At 40.8% G+C, this 18617-nt stretch overlaps 1 protein-coding gene across 1 annotated transcript in view; it reads right to left on the bottom strand.

The window, feature by feature from the left end:
• Positions 1-18617, bottom strand: part of THSD7B (thrombospondin type 1 domain containing 7B) — a 245473-nt gene that overhangs the window by 154087 nt on the left and 72769 nt on the right. The window contains exons 6-7 of the mRNA XM_058809582.1: positions 12651-12806; positions 10867-11064 (exon numbers count right to left, since the gene is read on the bottom strand). Of these exons, the coding sequence (XP_058665565.1) occupies positions 10867-11064; positions 12651-12806 (354 nt within the window). The remainder of the gene's footprint in view (positions 1-10866; positions 11065-12650; positions 12807-18617) is intronic.

Here is an 18617-nt window from a genome sequence, read left to right as displayed (position 1 = left end):
TTGGTAACAACTCCATCAGGCAACTGATGGCAAAATATAAACCTCAGCTGTCAAAAAGGAGCTGGGGAAATTCGTGCTTACAGTCCATGTCTCCATAGGAATTTTTTAATAAAGCATCTATTTTAAGAACCATGACAAAAGGTGACTCTAAAATTACACAGTAGGGAAAGACCAGGCTTCAAATTGTAAAATGCATCTCAACAATCCAGGATGATTCTGTTTCTAAGGAAACTCCACCTCATATATATATATATGTGTGTTCTCTCCACAAACTTGGCTCTGACATTTGCAAGCTACCTAAAGATACAAACTGAACAAGCTGTTTATTTAGAAGGGGACCATGAAATACCTTATCCTGTTACTTGTTTAACTCTCCTAGACAAAGGCAGTACCTAATTTGAGGCAATTACAGCCGTACTTCATGCAGACAGAAAGAAAAACACCACACAATGGAATTTTAAATTGTTCTCAATCTCCTCACAGAGCTAATCTTTCTCAACTCACTAATTCACATTCACTCCAGCACTTCACAACAGCTCCCATTTATTAAATGCGAGATTCAATCCACAGATAAACAATTCAATAACGTAATCTACACTTAAAATATTAGCTTGGCTTCAAAGTTTTGGGGGTAATAAGGGGTTTTCGCTCTTTATAGCTGTTCTTAGCATCATTTCTTGTCACAACTTCAGAGCTGAGGTTGTGTGATCAAGGTGCTCTGAACTTGCATTTCCACACAAGGCAGGAACTGTGTGAGGATTGAATCCTGTCCCACAGAACTCACTGAATTCAGTGGGAAATCTGCCAACAAGGGAATGCTGAAAAACATTTAGGAGCCACATCTTACAGCTGTTTTCCCTGCTCTCCAACTTCTCTACTACTTCATATGTGTTTTTCTCTTTTCATTACTACCACCTGACTAATCTCAAACTGCTGCCTAATGAAGAGTGCTGGCATTACAATACTTAATTAGAATTAAGAGGAAGATTTACTTTAAAAACCTGACCAACCAATATGCCCCAGAGCCAATCTCAGTAGTGCAGAACTACCCCAAAATTTCCACGTTCCAAATTCTTAATTAAAAGTTTGTCAAAACTTCTTATTTTATGTCAGGAGCCTTCCCCTCCAGCATCCATTAACCTCAAAACAAGTGACTAAATTGTTTTTAAATCAGCTCTACTTCATAAACAGCTTGATTAAAAAAAACTCAAAGAAAGTACAAGACTTATCTTTCATTTCCACTCAACAGCCTTCAGAACTAGTGTACAAAGGTGGCTCTCACAATCGCTCCTGTCCAGCACCGAAGGAGTTTCAGCTACAGAAAAAGCTTTCTGTAGGGCCACCCAGCAGGGAAGGATTAAATTACACAAAAAATCCCTGCTTTTTTCCCTCCACTGAAGGGCTGTGGTCAGAGATCAATGTGAGAAGCTGTCTATTGAAGTTACTGGAATTGTTGCCTTATTTAAGCCTCGGGAGAAGGTTGGTGCTGACTCCCAGAGCAAGGCACAGAGCCAGACCAGGGTGCAGCTCCTGCCTGAGGAACAGGGAGCATTGAGATCCCCTGGCTGCTCCAACCCTTCCTCCCCCACATCCCTCCTCTCCCTCACCCCATCCCTCCTGCAGACTGAGCTGCAGGGCAGCCCCCAGCCCCACTTCTTACAGATATTCACTACCAGCCTCCTGTCTGCAGAATCAGGTTCAGTTATTTCTACTTCATACAGAACTTAACTGGCTTATTTTGAAACATTTTTTTCTTCCATGAGTCATGCCATGGGATTTGCACTCCATCCCACTAAACCTCATACACAGAATGCAATAAAATACCAGTCATTTCCTCACCCTAATGACCTCCCGTTTAATTTAAGCCTTTTATACTGTCCTGACTATTTCTCTTAGGAAAAAAAGTATTGGCTAAAATAATTTTGAAATGTGAATTGGGCAATTTTCTCTCTATTAGAATCTAAAAAATATCACATGTGCCAAATACTATTTTCTGGTTTGATTCAGCCTGGCAACCCAAGAAAATCAGAATTTGCCATTGTACAGTTTCTCCATTAGCTGCACACCAGAAAATTTTGAAACATTTTATTAAAGTAACCCAAATGCCTTAGAAACTCCACTGGGGATGAGAAGGATAAAAAGATGACATGAAGTATCCCCATTATTCATATTCCCCAAGAAGCTGTGAGTTCTAAAGTCTCAAATCATGGTCAAGGAGTATGGTCTGCCATCTATCATATCTACAGCTTAGAAACCCTTCAGCAAAAAAGCCAGGAAATCCTTAATGCCCTTTGGAACCCACTTAATCCAAGAAAACAGAACGTTTATGAATGAGATGAACCCTCACTGTCACATCTTCCACCTGTTCCTCCTGGTGCCTTCAGCCACATTTGGGTCACAGATGCAGAATTTTGTCATTAGTAATACTTTTCAAACAGATCCTTTCAACCTCCCTCCTCTTTCACCCACTTAGTTAATTTTAGAATTGTCATCAATCTACATTCTTAACACCCTTCTAGAACAATCCCATTTTACTCACATGTTTTTCTGAATCAGAGTTCCCTAAGAAATGCAATAACCCTCCAAAAAGAACATGAACTACCTGTATGTGAAGTTTTGCTCAGTTTAAAGAAAACAGCCAAGCAGGTATTTTATGCTTCATTTCACTGAGAAAACAGGAATTCCTGTTGGCACTTAAAGGTATTTTTCTAGTTTTGTACTGAAACAACTTGGGCTTTTTTTCTACAATAGGGACAAACTCAAAGAAAACTATTATACAATTCCTTTTCCAGACTAAAAAAATAAATACTTCAGCAATTACAAAATACAATACAAGAACTTTATTTCAGTCTCATAATCAAAAGGTTAGAAAGCATCAAACTCCATAAAGGTTCCCAAGACATTAAAAGCAGCTTATTAAAATAAAGTTTTAATCTACATATATATGCACTAGCCTGGTATATAAATGCTAACCCTTCCATGAAGTTTCTTCAAAGCACTTGCACCAAAGTAACAGACCTACAGGTCACACACACCCCCCTGCTCTTTAGGTAACCTTTATCACAAGGCTCAGATCAACATAGGTCAAACTTATTCCTTAACATTTAAAAAAGAAAGGGCAGTACAGATCTTGCCATATTAACTGATGTTTATATTTTTCTTAATGTTATAGCTCCCATTTCTGAAAGGGCTACCTCGACCCTTTGTTCCTAACCTACAAGTGTTTGAAGCTCAGGTTAATTTTTAAAAAACATCAGCACCTGTTGCTCCCCCTCACAGTGCAAAGGGGGAGCTGGGTATTTGAAAATCCAGCTCCTCTCTGCTGAAACAGCCATAGGGAAGAAGCAGCCTTTGCCCTCACCATTTCAGCAATGCTCTGAAGTCTTGTAAAACATCTCTTGGAGATAGAGGGTATCAAAAAGGAGCCCTAGATACTGAAAAGAATCGTGGTTTTGCATAGCAATTCATTTGGGGGCATTCTGCACTGACCACAAGCTTACACTTATTCAGCAACAAGAAAAAATAAGTTCACAGGTGGCTGTAATACCTTATAGTGACAGCACAGGAAGGATGAAAGCTGGCTTTATTCCTGATAAACCCCACTACATCTCCATCAGCCAAATATGAGGAGCTAAAATTACCACTGGGTATAAGTGCAGCTGCCTTCTGGGTGACTGACACAAGACACACCACCAGCATTTGAAAAAGCACAGCCACAGCTTAGCTGGAAATCATGCAACATATCTGCAACCAAAGATACAGAAAATAAATCAGAGCATGCTTGAGTTTAACCTCACAATTCCAGCCCACAACCTTCCACCTGTCCAGCATTAGATCTCAGCCTGTACTTTAGAGAAATATTCCTGACTGCAGGACAGTTATTTACACACACACAGCTACTACAAGAATCATTTACAGACTTTTCCATTTCTCTTTTCCTTGGCTGGCAAGTCACATGTTTGCTATAATCTTGAATTAAGTAAAACTGTTAAAGTGTGACTAAGCAGAGAAAGCTCTAACTTTCCAGCAGCTTACCTTAAAATCAACCTGAAGCTGATCTTCTGCTTCTTTTGCAGACAATTCAAAGACAGTAAATTCTCCTGAACATGGCAGTGTCTGTCCTCACAGTATTTGTGCACCAGTCCTAGAGCAGGGCACAATCTGCATTTTGAGTTTTTAAATGTTTCCAGCAGGAGACATCGAATATTTGGCATGGTACCAGCTGCTGGAAGGCAAGGCTTGATGGAGGCAACTAAATCCACTCCACCTGGCTCGTTAACAACCAGCCTGCTCAAAAAGAACATCAACCTTTATGACTACAAGAAACACAGGTCCCAAACCCACTGAACAACTCACACAACCTGCTTCAGGATTCCTCAAACACTCATAATACTCAGCCCTGCTACTACACTGCAATATCCTTCTTCCTGCACGGCTGCTAAATGAGAAATATGGATCTTACCTAACTGCTAGAAACCTTTGCATGTTGCCTTTTAGAATCTGTATTTCTAAAAGTCGGGAAAACACACTAGTTTGGGATCAGCTGTTCCAGTGACAGGTACAGTGAGGTATACTCAGGAACTAAGAGGAAAGAACTTATTTTGAACTTATTTTCAGTACATTGAAGAGGGTATTATCTTTTCTCTGAGAAGCATAAACAGAATCTGTAAATTAACTTTATATCAATCTATTGAAAAAGGAAAAATCATGAACTCTACCCAGGGAAGAACTTGGCTTTGCTGAGATTGGACTCTAAGAGGTCTTTTCCTACCTAAGTGATTCTATGACTCCTGTTAAAACAGGACTGGTCAGGTGGCTGCTTCTCTCATGCCCTGAAGGAGGAAGAACAGCAGCTGCCCTGTGCCCTTGCAGCCCCTTCCTCCTGCAGGACTCAGGCTCACTGATGGGGATGCTCCAGCCCTTGGGATGCTCTGCACAGAGCAGGGATCACAGACACTCTTGGGGACCACAGGACACACTGGCACTGACCTGGAAGCACAGACAGGCAGCTGAGCACACCACTGCTGATATTCTACCCCCAAAGAGTCTTCAGCTTCTCCAAGTGCAGAGCTTCACTGTCAAGCCCTGGCAGAATGTAATATTGGATCTTAAACTAACACTGCTTTGATTACCTTACTTCCCTTTACTCCTCGCTTCAATTCCAACAGGATTTCGGTGTCTGCTCTGGCAGTTGAGTTGTGTGAATAATGGATTTCTGTTTGGGCACTGAACCAAGGGGAAAAAAAAAAGAGACAGAAAAAAAGGAAAGGGAAAAGGAAGCTAAAACTAATGTTTAAAGTGGGATTGAAGAGAGATTGGGGGAGGATTTAGGGAAAAATAATCAATGTAAGGCAAAATGTTGTTCTAATCTGAAAGGAATATTTTGCTTTTGCTAACAATCTCTTTTAAAAATATTTTGAGTTCTTAATTTTGTTTAAGACTAGTTCATTTGCCAAAAAAACCCGCAAAACATTAATAATTTAATCTAAAAAATGCTGAAATAAAACATTTTGTCTCTGGAACACTATTCCCCGGTTTTACAAATAAAACTGCCAGATGGAACAGAAACTCAGAAACAGATGTATTTCAACCCAAATATACTTTTTCAGTGAACCTATTAATACTGAAAAACAAAAATCCTCTTATCTTCTTGGCAAGCACCAGGTTCTAGATTCCAACTGCCTAGAACCAAAGAGATGGCACAGGAAAACAAACCAGAACTGCTGTGCTGAAGCTCCTCTCAGCAGCACTGCCAGAACCCCTCTGGCTGCAGTGTTTTACTCCTGAGCTGCCCCTGTGGCAGATGGAACACAGCAGGGATGCTCACCCCCCCAGCCGTGAGTCCTGAAAGCTGCCAGGTGTTGTTCATTTATCAGCTGAGCCTGGGGAGGATGCACACACACCCAGGGTGCCTCAGAGCTCCAGGTGAGGCAGGAGGTGCTGAGGATGGAGGTTTTGTGACAGGCCCCAGGACCAGCCCTTCAGGTGCTACAGGGGAGAGTCAGCAGCACTGGGCCCCTCTGGGCTCTGCTCCTCTGCCTCAGCACCTGCACCTCCCTGGCACTGCCTGAACTCTGCATAAGGAACAGAGAGATTATTCAGCACTGCTACAAATACTGTCCTTAAAATGAAGACACCATTTATAACAAGTCTGGATTGTTTGTCCAAACTCATGGCATCCCTGCCCATGGCAGAGAGGATTGAGATGATCTTTGAAGTCCCTTCCAACTCAAATCTTTCTATGAATTTTAACTCCCACAAAGAAAAGAAACCCTGAAACCCAAGTACAGGGAAGCAAATACTCAGCAGCTTTTGAGCTATGCTTAGATTTGTTAACCAGGAGTAGAGTAGAAGAGCCTGAATACAGCAAAATCACATGACCTTTGCATTAATCCCTGTTGTTGAGCTAATAATTTTCTGATTAAAACAATTAAGCCTTTGGGTATGACTTATTTCATATATTTGATTACTTAGATACCACGCTGTTCTCTGTCTCAGAGAAATCCTCTCTGCTACTAATAGTTTTTCTGGTAGGAATCTGAACAAGCAAAAGCAAATTAATAAATGATGACATGGGAATTCCACTGAAATAGACTGATGACTTGTGGGTATGATTCTGAATAATAACATTTTACGACCTACTCAAGAGCACTGCTAATAGGCAAGAATTTGCTTATGGCACCGTCAGAAACATTTATAAAATGCTTGGAAAATGAATTGTTACTTTTATGAGTCAGACTTGTTATTTCATGAGTTTATTGTTATAGTTGCTTTTACGTATGTGCTCTCAGGTTGTACTCCTTACCATAATGACTGCTCTGCACAAGCTTCAATGTCATTTTCTGTTATCAATGCAGCCTAAAACAGATATGGGAAAATGCCAATAAAATGAGTGCCCGAATTCCTCCATCAGACTGAACCCACCATGTTTATCTATTTTGTAGCACCTAAATCAAACAACTGTGAAATTACCTCTGAAGGACGAGTACTCCTGTCCGGACTGAAGTTCTGCCTGCTGACCCTGAATCAAGCCCTGCTGTCTGAACGCCCCCTGACCCACCACACTCAAAGTGCTTGTACCACTTACAAAGACAAAAGAAGCAAAAGATGATTTTGGTCATTCTCTTAAAAAAAATGAAACACAATAAGCATTGGCTACTGCACAGCTGCATTTGAAAATGAAAAAGTTTTGACCACGTTCATGTTTTGTGAAGTGGAAAGTTTTCAGGCAGGTCCTTTCATCTGGTCAATGCACAATAATGTTTGTCATTGCTAAGCAAGGCTGCCCAAAATCAAATGTCAGACACTTGCAGCTATCTGCCCAAGAACACATTACAAAAAGGCAATTGGCAATTATTCAATTCCTTGTTGAACAACCAAAAACAACCGCTCTGAATAAAATCACAAATAATTCCTGAGGTGTCTGCAAATACAAAAAAAGAGCTTTCAAATAAATTCTTTTATCTGAAGTATAGATCAATGTAGCCAATGACACACACAGTCCAATTTTTAGTACAATCATCAATTTTCCTATACTGTTCTTTTGGCTTCACAGACTTTCCCAAATATATCTATTATTGACCTTCACCAGCTAAATAAAAGATACCATCCATAAAAAATTTATTTATAAGAAGCATACAAAAGAACTCTTTTTCTATTCTATGCATTACTTGACATTATGTTTCTACACAGTATTTAATTTAATTTGACTTATTACACTACTGCCTTTTGTTGATATAGAAGAGAAGCACTCAAGGGATATGGACCAGACACTAAGAGTATCTTGCACATATTCAGTAACTTATTAACAGAGATTAGAGACACTCCTAGGTGGGAGCAGACACCTAATAATGACAAAGTAATGAGATTACTATTGTCTTCTCATTACTCCTCATCTGTGCTAAAGCACTGCAAATCACAAATTACAGACTCCAGCTACTACATAAAACCCTGCTGCCCATAGTATGTGCTCTGTGGAGCCACTTCACCATTACAAATTAACCTATTTAAGAAGCAAAAAAGTCATTTCTGTACCTCTGGGCTGAGCACAAGTGTTACATCATTGAACTTCATGCCAGCCCTTACACAGAGAGGGAAGCCTTCAGAGAAACCCACAAAGCAGAGCTTGACCCAGCTGTGACTTGTTCCCAAGTTGCCCAAGCTCCAGCTCAGGCCAGCAGCAGTTTGTTACCCAGCCCAGTGGGTAAGCCCAGAAATGATGGCTCTTTACCATGGAAAGAAAGGACACTACAAGGGATTCAAAGGTGAGGCTTCAGCTGGTGAGAGAGATTCTCTAGCCCCTGCACCCCACTCACCTCTCTCATGGCATGGGCTGGAACCGGGGACAGTACACGGGAGAAGGAAAATGTGGTGGCCAAAAGCTCCTTTTTGGCAAGTGAAAAAACAAACTCCACATGGAAAAGGCCTCCTGTGCCTGAGCCATGGAGAGCCCAGTGTTACACAGAAAAGCACAGGTGACAAAGGACACAGGTTCAGCCACTGAGGATGGAGAAGGGAGGGAAGGACAAGAAGCCTGATGGAAAACCCCTCTGCAGCACAGCTGACATCAACAGCACAGAAGCTGCTCATGAAGAGAAGGGAGCAGACTGCACCAACACGAGGAGAGCACCACATCACAAAGTTTGGCATTTACATGAAAATGAAGGCATCTTGCTGGCAGGGATACAGAGACAACCCAAAGTACCCTAATCAACACACTCCAGGCCCAAATGAACTGTTAAGTTGATGATATACTGGATTTGGCATTTAACAGGTTCCAAAAAAATTTTTTTTCATCCCTTCAGGCATTCAGTAGGAATACTGAGCAATAATGCCAAGCATGGATGACAGAATGATTGGATAAATCACTGGATTTCAGAGCTGAATTCTACAAAAGATGCTTAAGTAAATGAAAATAGCAGCACACAACACAGCTTTCAGCAGGGCCATTGCTTGCACAGAATACTGAGCATGTGTACAATGCTAAGCATGGACAAAGGCCTCATGCTATTTCACCTGTAACTGACACACCTTAGTTTAACATAATTCCCTTCTGACCTCCTACTGCCAACTAACCAGCTACTCCAGGTAAAACACATTAAGCAAAGCTGACACTTACTCCAACTTCTATCCAAAAACAAAGCAGACTACTTTTTGCAAAGGAAATCTAGGTAAAAGAACATTACAGAAGGAAATAAATAAGGTTATGAACAAAGCAACTACGTTAGTGAATTAAGAAAAGAAACAATTTGACTCTTTTTCCAGCTTCAACTGTAAGGACTCTTCCAGACCTCTGATACTCAATCAAGACTCCAGAAAGTCTACAGAGTAATATTAAGCAGTGATTCCAACCTGCCTGGTAACCTCCCTTCACATTTCCTGGTGAAACCTTCTCAGTTTTAAGTGGACCCTGATCACATCTAGCAACAATGTTTGTCTCAGGCTGGTGAGGTAGGAAGACTGTCCCACCAAATTTTTTTTTGTAACTAGAACATGCACAGAGTAACTGAAATGAAAAGGTTATTGTGAGACTTCCAATACCTTGTTGAACAATTGAGTGAAAGAGAGACACTTCAAAGGCCTGGCCTCTGAAGGATCATAGCCACAGAGAACAGTTTGGTCAGAGATCAGTGAGCACCTGCCATGGAACACACTTTCTGTCCCAGCACAAGTTGGGGCGCAGAGATGGATGCTGGCACAGCCTCAGCAGTGTGATGTACATGGTGCTCCTCAGCAATGCCAGCCTCCACCTGCACTCATCCTGCTGGCCTGGACCTACAGGAATCATCACACACCAGCACAGACCACTCGGGCAAAATTCAGACTGAGCTCTTTGCTCTCCTTGACATTTTAACAGTGTCATTTTGTAACAGTTGAAGATTTCTTTTATTCCTCCCATTCTCACAAACTGACAAGAAAACCACACAGATTTAAATATATTTCAAGAGAATCTGTGCTTTTCAGGCAAAGCAGCCATTATTTCTTTCTGCCAGGTTTTAGTGCCTCATAAACAACACACTATATTAACCACTTACTAATTAACCACTTGTTATCACCCTGAAATTGTAAAAGAGGAATTCTCCATTTCCAATACAGTATCAGGCTGTAAAGTTGCACAGTTTTGCCACTTTTGAGATGATAGCACAGTCTTGCTGTGACTAAGGACTGCAAAATTGTGCTCCATGTAATTGAATCTAAAGATCTGACAACAGTGACCTTATCAAGAAATGAAACTTTTGGCTGAGGCTCAAACCACACACAAGAAATAACATCTTGCTGGCTGTTTGTAAACGTCACATAAAAATGTACTTATTCATTATTAGCAACTTGTACACTGAACACTCTGCAGGTCTCAAACTGCTGCCAAGGGAAGGATTACTCAGTACAATAATTTCATTTACATCTCAGACCTGTATTAATTCTGGCAGCACAACCGAGCATCCCTGCTCGTGACTGTAACAGTGTTATCCCAATGAGAGAATTATTCAGACCACAGGCTAAAACCAGAGTTCTGGGAGCTGGATTGATATTCTAAATGACCATGGAGCTGCTGACCTCCGTGAGAGCAGCTCCTGATTTAGTAAAAATATCCCACTTTTGTGGTAATAAGGCCAGAAATGACAATACAGAACCCGCACTGGCGAGCCATTCCCTTTAGGATAAAATGGAACAGAAGGCTCCAGGCAAAATCCTTGGTTCTACCAGCCCCAGGCTTTAAGGAGCATAACAGCCAACTCAAAAATCTGAAAGTTTCATAAAAAATTCAGTAAGGAACCATCGTACATAAGCACCAATTGCTCCGGAACAAAACGTCATTTTAGGAGGCACAAAAATCCACGGGGTTTTTAAGAGCAGAGCCCAGCTCACCTTTCCTGCTCCTGCAGACAGCCTTGAGGACACGGTGCCCAGGCCCACAGTGCCCTCGGTCGGTCACGCAGGCTCCCTCCGACACCTCCCACCCGTGGCACTGCGCGTCCTCACACGGGATGGACTCCACCAAGTGAGGACAGCCCGCCAGGGCGCCCACTGGATCCACCACCACCTGCCTCTGCCTCATCCTGAAGCCTGGAAAAAGCACAGCTGGATTAACTGGACAACAGAAATAAATATTTATGCAATCATCTAGTAGTGAGAGGACTATATGAGGCATCTGGAGCTGGGGGATTTAAAGACAAACAAGTGAACAATATTTACAAACTGGGTTGATTGGGACAGCACTGTAGGTGTCCAGGCATGCAAAATCTAACAGTGTGCAAAGAATTCCAGAAACTCACATTTTTCACATTTCTTTTTCCCTTTCATCAGCATTAGACAGAAATATACACGTCAGCATATAGAAATTTACCAGCAATGCATATATTAATGTTATAACAGCATTAAGATAAAGAGAGGAAGTTAAGGAACTGAAGATATAAATGACATCTCCATTCTGCCTGGGAATCCACTAACGAAAGGATTTGTTTTGAGACACAGCAGAACAGTTTACTAAGAAATTAGTATTCTGTTTCATGAAGGCATAAGGTTTTCTGATACATAATACATATCAGACCTCTTTGAAATGACATCCTATTAAACTGGAAGATTCAAATGTAAAGTGGAGGAAAAAGGTTACAGAAATAATCATAGAATTGATTACATAATCTACCTCCTTCTGAATAAAACCAAAAGTCATGTTGCTATATACAATGCAGAACTAATACACAAGTATCTTTCAGCAAGTTCTGTTATGTAAATGACACAGAATTCTAAGAAAAAGGCAGAAAAAAATACATGTGGGTTTTTCCTCTGACAGTCTTGGAGCAGGGGCAAATATACAGCATTAGAAGAGGCCTCATGGAAATGCTTCGGTCATGAAACAGAAAATAAAATTAAAAATAAAACATCGCAGAGAATATAACAGATCAAACTTCCACAGTTCTCAAATCAGCAAAAAGAAATTATTTAAAAACAATTTAAACATGAAATGCTTTTGCGATTATTATTATTTTTTATTATTTCGCTTTTTGTTTGAAAGTTCTTGACTAGTTGAAATCATTTCACATACTTAAGCAGTTTTCAGAAGAGCTTAATTTCCAAACAATAATATCCATTCCCTGACATGCACTCCAAGAACCATCTTTCCAACTTAGAGCCTTAGGAAAGGCTCTGTGAGGAGTCTCAATGTGTCACAGTAACAAACATGTACAGCTTTCAATTAAAATCCAGGGGAGGTTGAATTACATTTGCATATCCTTCTTCCAGGAATTTAAACCAAATCCACAACAATGAGAACAACCTCTTGGGTCCACCTGAGTCCAGATTTCAGGGCTGTGGGATGCACCTCCATCCTGATACACTGCCCTGAAACCCAGGCATGCAGTAGGATTTCCAAGGGGATCAGAGAGGGGCAGCCTGGCAGCTGCTGGCCCAAGAGATCATCCTGCACAAGTTTAGTGCAGGACAAAAGCACCTGAATCAGCTTGAAAAAAATCTTACTTTTTCTTCTCACATGAATCATGGCAAAAAGCTTTTAAAGGTCAGATTCCACTACGCACATCCAAGAGCTTCATCCTGTGTTAGATTCATTTTTTTAAAAAGCACATTAGGCCCCCAATGTCCAGTGTGACAGCCCTGCTTTTGCAGTGCCCCTGCACTGCTGCACTCCTGCTCACCTCTCCCTCCGTGGCGGTGCTGGCAGCTCTCGGGCAGGCAGGGACCCCACGGTGCCCACGGGGACACCGTGCACTCGGCCCGGCACGGCAGCTGGCACAGCTGGGAGCTGGCAGGGGCAGCACCCTGGCAAAGCTTCCCATCCACTGGTCTGGCAACTGAGGGAAAGGAAAAAAGAGGAAAAAAGAAAATCAAGGTTGTAACTCTGTCCTGCTGGACTTAGTTATCCAGAATGCACCAAAATCCAGTGATTTTGATTTTTCAGGGTCTTATCTCCCAGGGCAAAAAGTTAATCCTGTGTTTAGAAAGGCACTTAAGAGTTTTATCTAAACCACACTTATTCAGCAAGCCATTGAGACTATGCTTAGTTGCAATCAGGTGCTTTAAAACTAGATTGAGTGCTGATTTTCAGCAGCGCTGGAGTAACAAACCAGGATCTAATCCCCACATTTATGGCCAAGGAGACCTCTTTAGAGAGGTCTAAAGAGAAAGACACCTAAGCAGGGGATCCACAAAACTCCCACTGCAATTGGGAGCCAGGCAGAGGCAGGTGAGTAAAACCCAAGCATAGGGGACTCTCCCCATTTCCATGCCCTTCAGGGCACTGCCATCTCTGGATTATGGATGCAGTGTCCAGACCGTGGAATTTTTTCATCTTCTTTCACTAAAACTGAGCAGAGCTCTCAGATTATTCTACACAGACTCAAGCACAAAGCATCTTTCCTGCCTGGGAGGAGAGACATTTACCTGAGCTGCCTGCACCCATGGATCTCCAATCCTCTTTATCCCAGAAATGAGCCAATCCCAAACCCTGCCAAGCTCCAGTTTAGTTGATACTGACAATGGATTTGGAAAGTTGACTCTCTTTGTATTTTCATTTATCATAAGAGATTTCTAGATTCAATTAACTTCTCTCACCTTTTTATTTGGGGCAGGGGGAGGAAGGAAAAGAAAGGCAAAGAAAGACTCTTAAATCTGTCCTCTGAGTCATTATATGATATTGCATTTCAATTACATTATGGGCTGAATTTGGCTGTCTCTTTAGATAAATCAATATCAAAGCAGTCTTTCAAAAGGCAAAGGCTTGTTTGAGTTTACTTTGCCATGGCATTACCAAGACTTCATTAATTTTTATAGCTACTGAATTTGTTTTATCCTCATTTTTATTTTTCATGTCTGTTTTTCTTTGCTTCCATGCATGGAATTGATTTTAAAAGAATTTGTAAAAACATGCCCAACATATGAGTAATCTTTCCTTTTTCTGATATTACACCATTTTCTTCAAAATTAATCATTTGAAGAAAAACACTTCTTTTTTCTTTTAGACACAAGAATTTAATGTTCACAACCTCAAATTCTGATTTGCACATCCTGAAGCTGAGTTTAGACCTATCAGTATAAAGTGATATTCAGACCAATATCAGTGCTTATAATTCCAACTCATCAGAATAATAGGATTAAACAACAGTGTGATTTAATTCTAAGCTGAAAGATAATATATTGGTAAAAAAGACTCTTTTCTGAATGTTTTCTCAGACCCTGTAAGGCCTTTGACATGTTCATTTAAAGATTAGAACAAGGTGGCATAAATCCAATTCACCTGAATGCTCACATAAAGAGACCTTTTCTAGAAACCTTGCAAGTGAAGTGACAGACAGAATGAGATAAATATTAGAGTTTTAAGGATAAGAGTATTTATTTTACCAAGAAGTCTCATGCATGGCTTAACCTGCCTCTCAGCATCAAGCTTTACAAAACTGTATCAGTTTTCTGGAAGTTCACTCAGAGAAATGAAAGGAAATAAAACTGAGTACAAATGGTCAGCCCAAGGAATAAAGTCCAGTCTTGCTTTGCTCTAACTCAAGGTGTTTTTGCCAGGAATGGCTCTTCCCTCCCCATTGATTTTTAGGTTGTTTCTATACTGAATTTAACTATTTAAATGTGGAAGCCTAGATACAGCTGGATGGTTCTCCTTCTTTGAAAATCAACCAGTGCATCCAAGATGATTTTAAATTGATTTTGGATTAAAAAATCAAGAAAAATTGATTAGAAAAAGTCAAAGGGGCTACCACTCATCCCACACTCATGGATGACTTCTTCCCATTCTGATGGAAATTCCTGCCTCCTTCCCCCTGCCAACCACCCTCCTGCTCCTCTTCCTCCCTTGGGCTGATGCCCTGTTTAATTCTAGCCCTGGGAGCTCTTTTCCCAGGACCTGTTTCCCATTTGGCACTGGAATAAGGCTGCTTGTTTGCTCACTTCCTTACATAGTTCTTTGCATTCTATGAAAGGTAAATCAGAAAATACCATTCTGATCAAATATCCAAATACATTCCAAGTCTGTGCCAGCTTCTGCTCCTCACTCTACACTGACTGCAGTCCTCCAGTCAGTCTTCAGGAATAAGACCAGAACAATAAATCCAAGCTGTAATGACAAATGCATATACAATGCCATCCTTTTCCAACACCTGGCAGGTGTAGAGAGACAGTTTCCACCCAGAGTGACAGGATGAACCAGCAGGGTCCTCTTTAAAACAGAATTCATTCTTCTTCAGCCATTTGATTAAAAACTCTGATTTCCATCTGGTTTATTTCAGAGCTTTATGTGATTTTCTAGTGTCATTCTTTTATACTCTAACAAATTTATCTTTTTTTTAATTATAAAGGAATGATAAGGGGAAATTTTTCTTTGAACCCTTTAAATGCCAAAATTCTCACACACTGCAGCCTCCACATGGCACGGGGAGCCTGGCTGGGCATGTCCTACTCAGGGAAAAAACCTGACATTATGCCTATGATAAATGACCAGAGCTGCCAGGAATGTCTTTAGGAATGGGCCAGCCTTCTGATTTCATTCAATAATTGACTCTGTAGTGGCATTTTCCTGCATTCATACAGAAAAAGTGGTTTTTTGTGTAATTATTTCCCTTGGACCAACCTTAGCCACGTTTTTGGAGGAAGGTGAAAGGCAGAAGCCAGGAAAGCAGAGTGGGAGGGGGAGGAAACTTCTCTGATTCAAGTAGCAGCTTATTTATGACACTTGTTCATACCTTTTAAAATCCTGTGTTCTTCCCAATCTGTAGAATAAACTTGAAAAAGCAATCAAGTACTAATCTGGCAGCCTCTGAAACATTGCACATTTCTATAGCTGTTATATTGAATCTATCCTTTATAAATGCAACTGCAGCTGTTCCCAGCACCAGTGTCTTGCCTCAAGTTTGAATTTTACAATTTGCTGTTATTTTCAGGTTATTGCTACCAGCAGGAGATAATAAATTGGGTTCTAAAGTGTCTTGTTTCCCTATATATTTTTACTGAGGTAATGATTTGGAGGAAGAGGAAATCAGCTATGATATGATTATTTCCATAATGCAATTTTAAGCCAATAAATAAATTATCTTTGAATAGAGTCATATGGACAGATCCTTGCAGGCACACATACTCACACTATGCTAAAAGCAATGCTGACCAAACAAGAGGCAGAAATGCATAGGATGGCATTTTGTTTGCAGGGGGCCCTGTCAAATATGGTTTTTCAACTCCTCAGGAGGTAAATAACACCTTTTTCCTGGACTTTAACTACATTTTCCTTTTACAGTGAAAACCCAAGTATTTTTTAACTAAAACTAAAATGAGATTTTTCTAAATATCACTAATATATCTGGAATACACACAAAGATTATCAGGTCTGCCTCTTACATATTTCAGGTAATACTCAATTCTCAAGGCAATAAATCCAAATGTTTACCATATGGCAAAACTAATCCAAATTGAAGATTGCCAGGATACAAGGCAGCTATGAGAAAGGGATGGCATATCCTTGTGAAAGCTCTTTCTGCCTTTGCTGGGACTTATAAACCAAAGACACTTGGATCAATACAAAGGGAAATTACTTGAGAAAACCACAAAGGAGCGAGTTATGTTATAAAAACACCTTCATGTGTAAAACACAATAGGGGTAAACCCAGCACAACATTTGCAAGCAATTTCTCTAACCTGAAAGACATTTTTATAGCAAAAACAAAACACTGCACAAGGGAGAAGTGGTGAATGCCATCTGACCAGCCTGGAAATGGCACCAACCCAGTCCCTTGCACCCCTCCATTAAGGGCCTAATGCACCCCATGTCTGAGGGAAAGGGTTCCTTTATGCTTTCAGGAAAAATCAATTAGTTTTGAAGCCACTAAGTGCAAAGTTGGAGGCCTATTTTCAATTAAAATCCATTTAATAGACAAGGAACAACGTATGAATAGAAAGCTAATCACAGCATGAAAGAGGGTTAATAGTGGATTGCCAAGAGCAACAACGGCTTAATGCATTTCAGAACAATAAAAATCCTCACAATTTTATTAAAGTGACACAGACAAAAAGTATCCCTGTGTCCTCCCTCTGCTGCTCAACAGGACTATGATCTCAGCTGGGATACTGCATTGTTTTGCTACAGCAGAACTTGTGGAGATTAACAACACTCTACATATCTGGCAAACATTCAGAGTGAGCACGGGGCTCCCCACCAGCAGCCACATGACTGAGCAGATCAGAGGTGACAATTCATTAAGAGTGTCCAGGAAAAACAGCAGAGGCAACAGGGATGCTGGGATGGCAGCAAAGCCAATGATGGAAAGCAAAAAAGGATTCTGCAGGATATTTAAGCCTTTTGGCTGTTAGCCAGAAAATGCTGAAAATCGCTAGAGCAGACCACCAGAGAGGGTAGAGAAGAAACAAGGAAAACAAGGAAGAAAACCTATGAAACAGGAAGAAAATCCATGAAAACTTCATGAAAGCTTTGTAAGAGTGTGAGCTCTGCCCACTGCTGTGTTCAGCATTCATTCCACAGGAAGGAGGAACCTCTTCTGTGACTGGCACAACAGAAGCCCCTCTGTGGATGTGCCTGGGACACCGGGATGTGGCACAGGTGGCCCCAAGCTAGGCTGGTGACTCGGATGCTGGGAGCAGCCAGGCTGGCCTTGGCACACAAACTGCATTTATCTCCAGTGTCCCCTGCTCCAGACACCTCTGGCTCCCTCCTCTCTCCCCAGTGTCCCAGTTTGAGGCGCAGCCTCGTGCACACAAATCCTTTTAATTTTTCATCTCTCTCCCTGTTACTGTCTGAACACAATGCAGCTCCCCAGCCTCAGAACAGCAGCAGGACAAAATTACACAGAACAAACCATCACTTTCTGGAGGGAATTAATCCAGTTCCAGTGGCAGGAAATAATTATAAAAACACAGATGCAATTAAAATGTTAGCTTATAAAGATAAAAGCCTGGACTAAAACCTAGAATCTCACGTGAACTCACTGGGCAACACATTATTTGCTGCATACCACAGTCAGCTAAACAAATTCAGGCATTTATAAAGTGATAACTATTCAGGGTCATAGCAAATAGCTTATTGACAAAAAAAAGGCCTATTTTTTATAAGGCACCTCCTAAAAGGCTCACTTTTTTCACTGTCAAAGTCTTTTTAAACATTATTCACTTCATTTTAGTTTAATTAGTTTTAAGATATGAAAGAATTAAAAGTATTAGACCTCTGAAAGACATTAGGGAAAATGTTGGGTTTTTCTTTCTTAATGGATTCATACTCAAATTTTTGAACTGCACATTAAAATACCACTGTCAAGCACTACAACAATCTGAATAAAATCATTTCCTCTCCTGCTTCTACAGGGTTTCCCCTGAAGAAGCCAGCTGTTACATATTTATTTTTCCATTATGTGAGTTGTATCTCATAAATCTGCTCAGCATTTGGTGAGCTTACAGATCAATAACTTGGCATCACAGCAATATAAATCTGATACAGACTTCCCTAAATATATTTCACACTTCAGAGGTGCATTTCTCATCTTTTCAAGCCAATACAGCCATCCCAGTGATAAATAACTAGTTTGGGATGAGAGGGATCCTTGGGGGGGAGAGATTCCACCTGAGAATCTGGCTTCTAGCTGATTCAGGTCAGCTAAGCT

This window comes from Ammospiza caudacuta, chromosome 8, assembly GCF_027887145.1.
Source record: "Ammospiza caudacuta isolate bAmmCau1 chromosome 8, bAmmCau1.pri, whole genome shotgun sequence".
In the NCBI taxonomy this organism is placed as follows: Eukaryota; Metazoa; Chordata; class Aves; order Passeriformes; family Passerellidae; genus Ammospiza; species Ammospiza caudacuta.
This window is presented reverse-complemented; position numbering and strand designations above follow the sequence as displayed.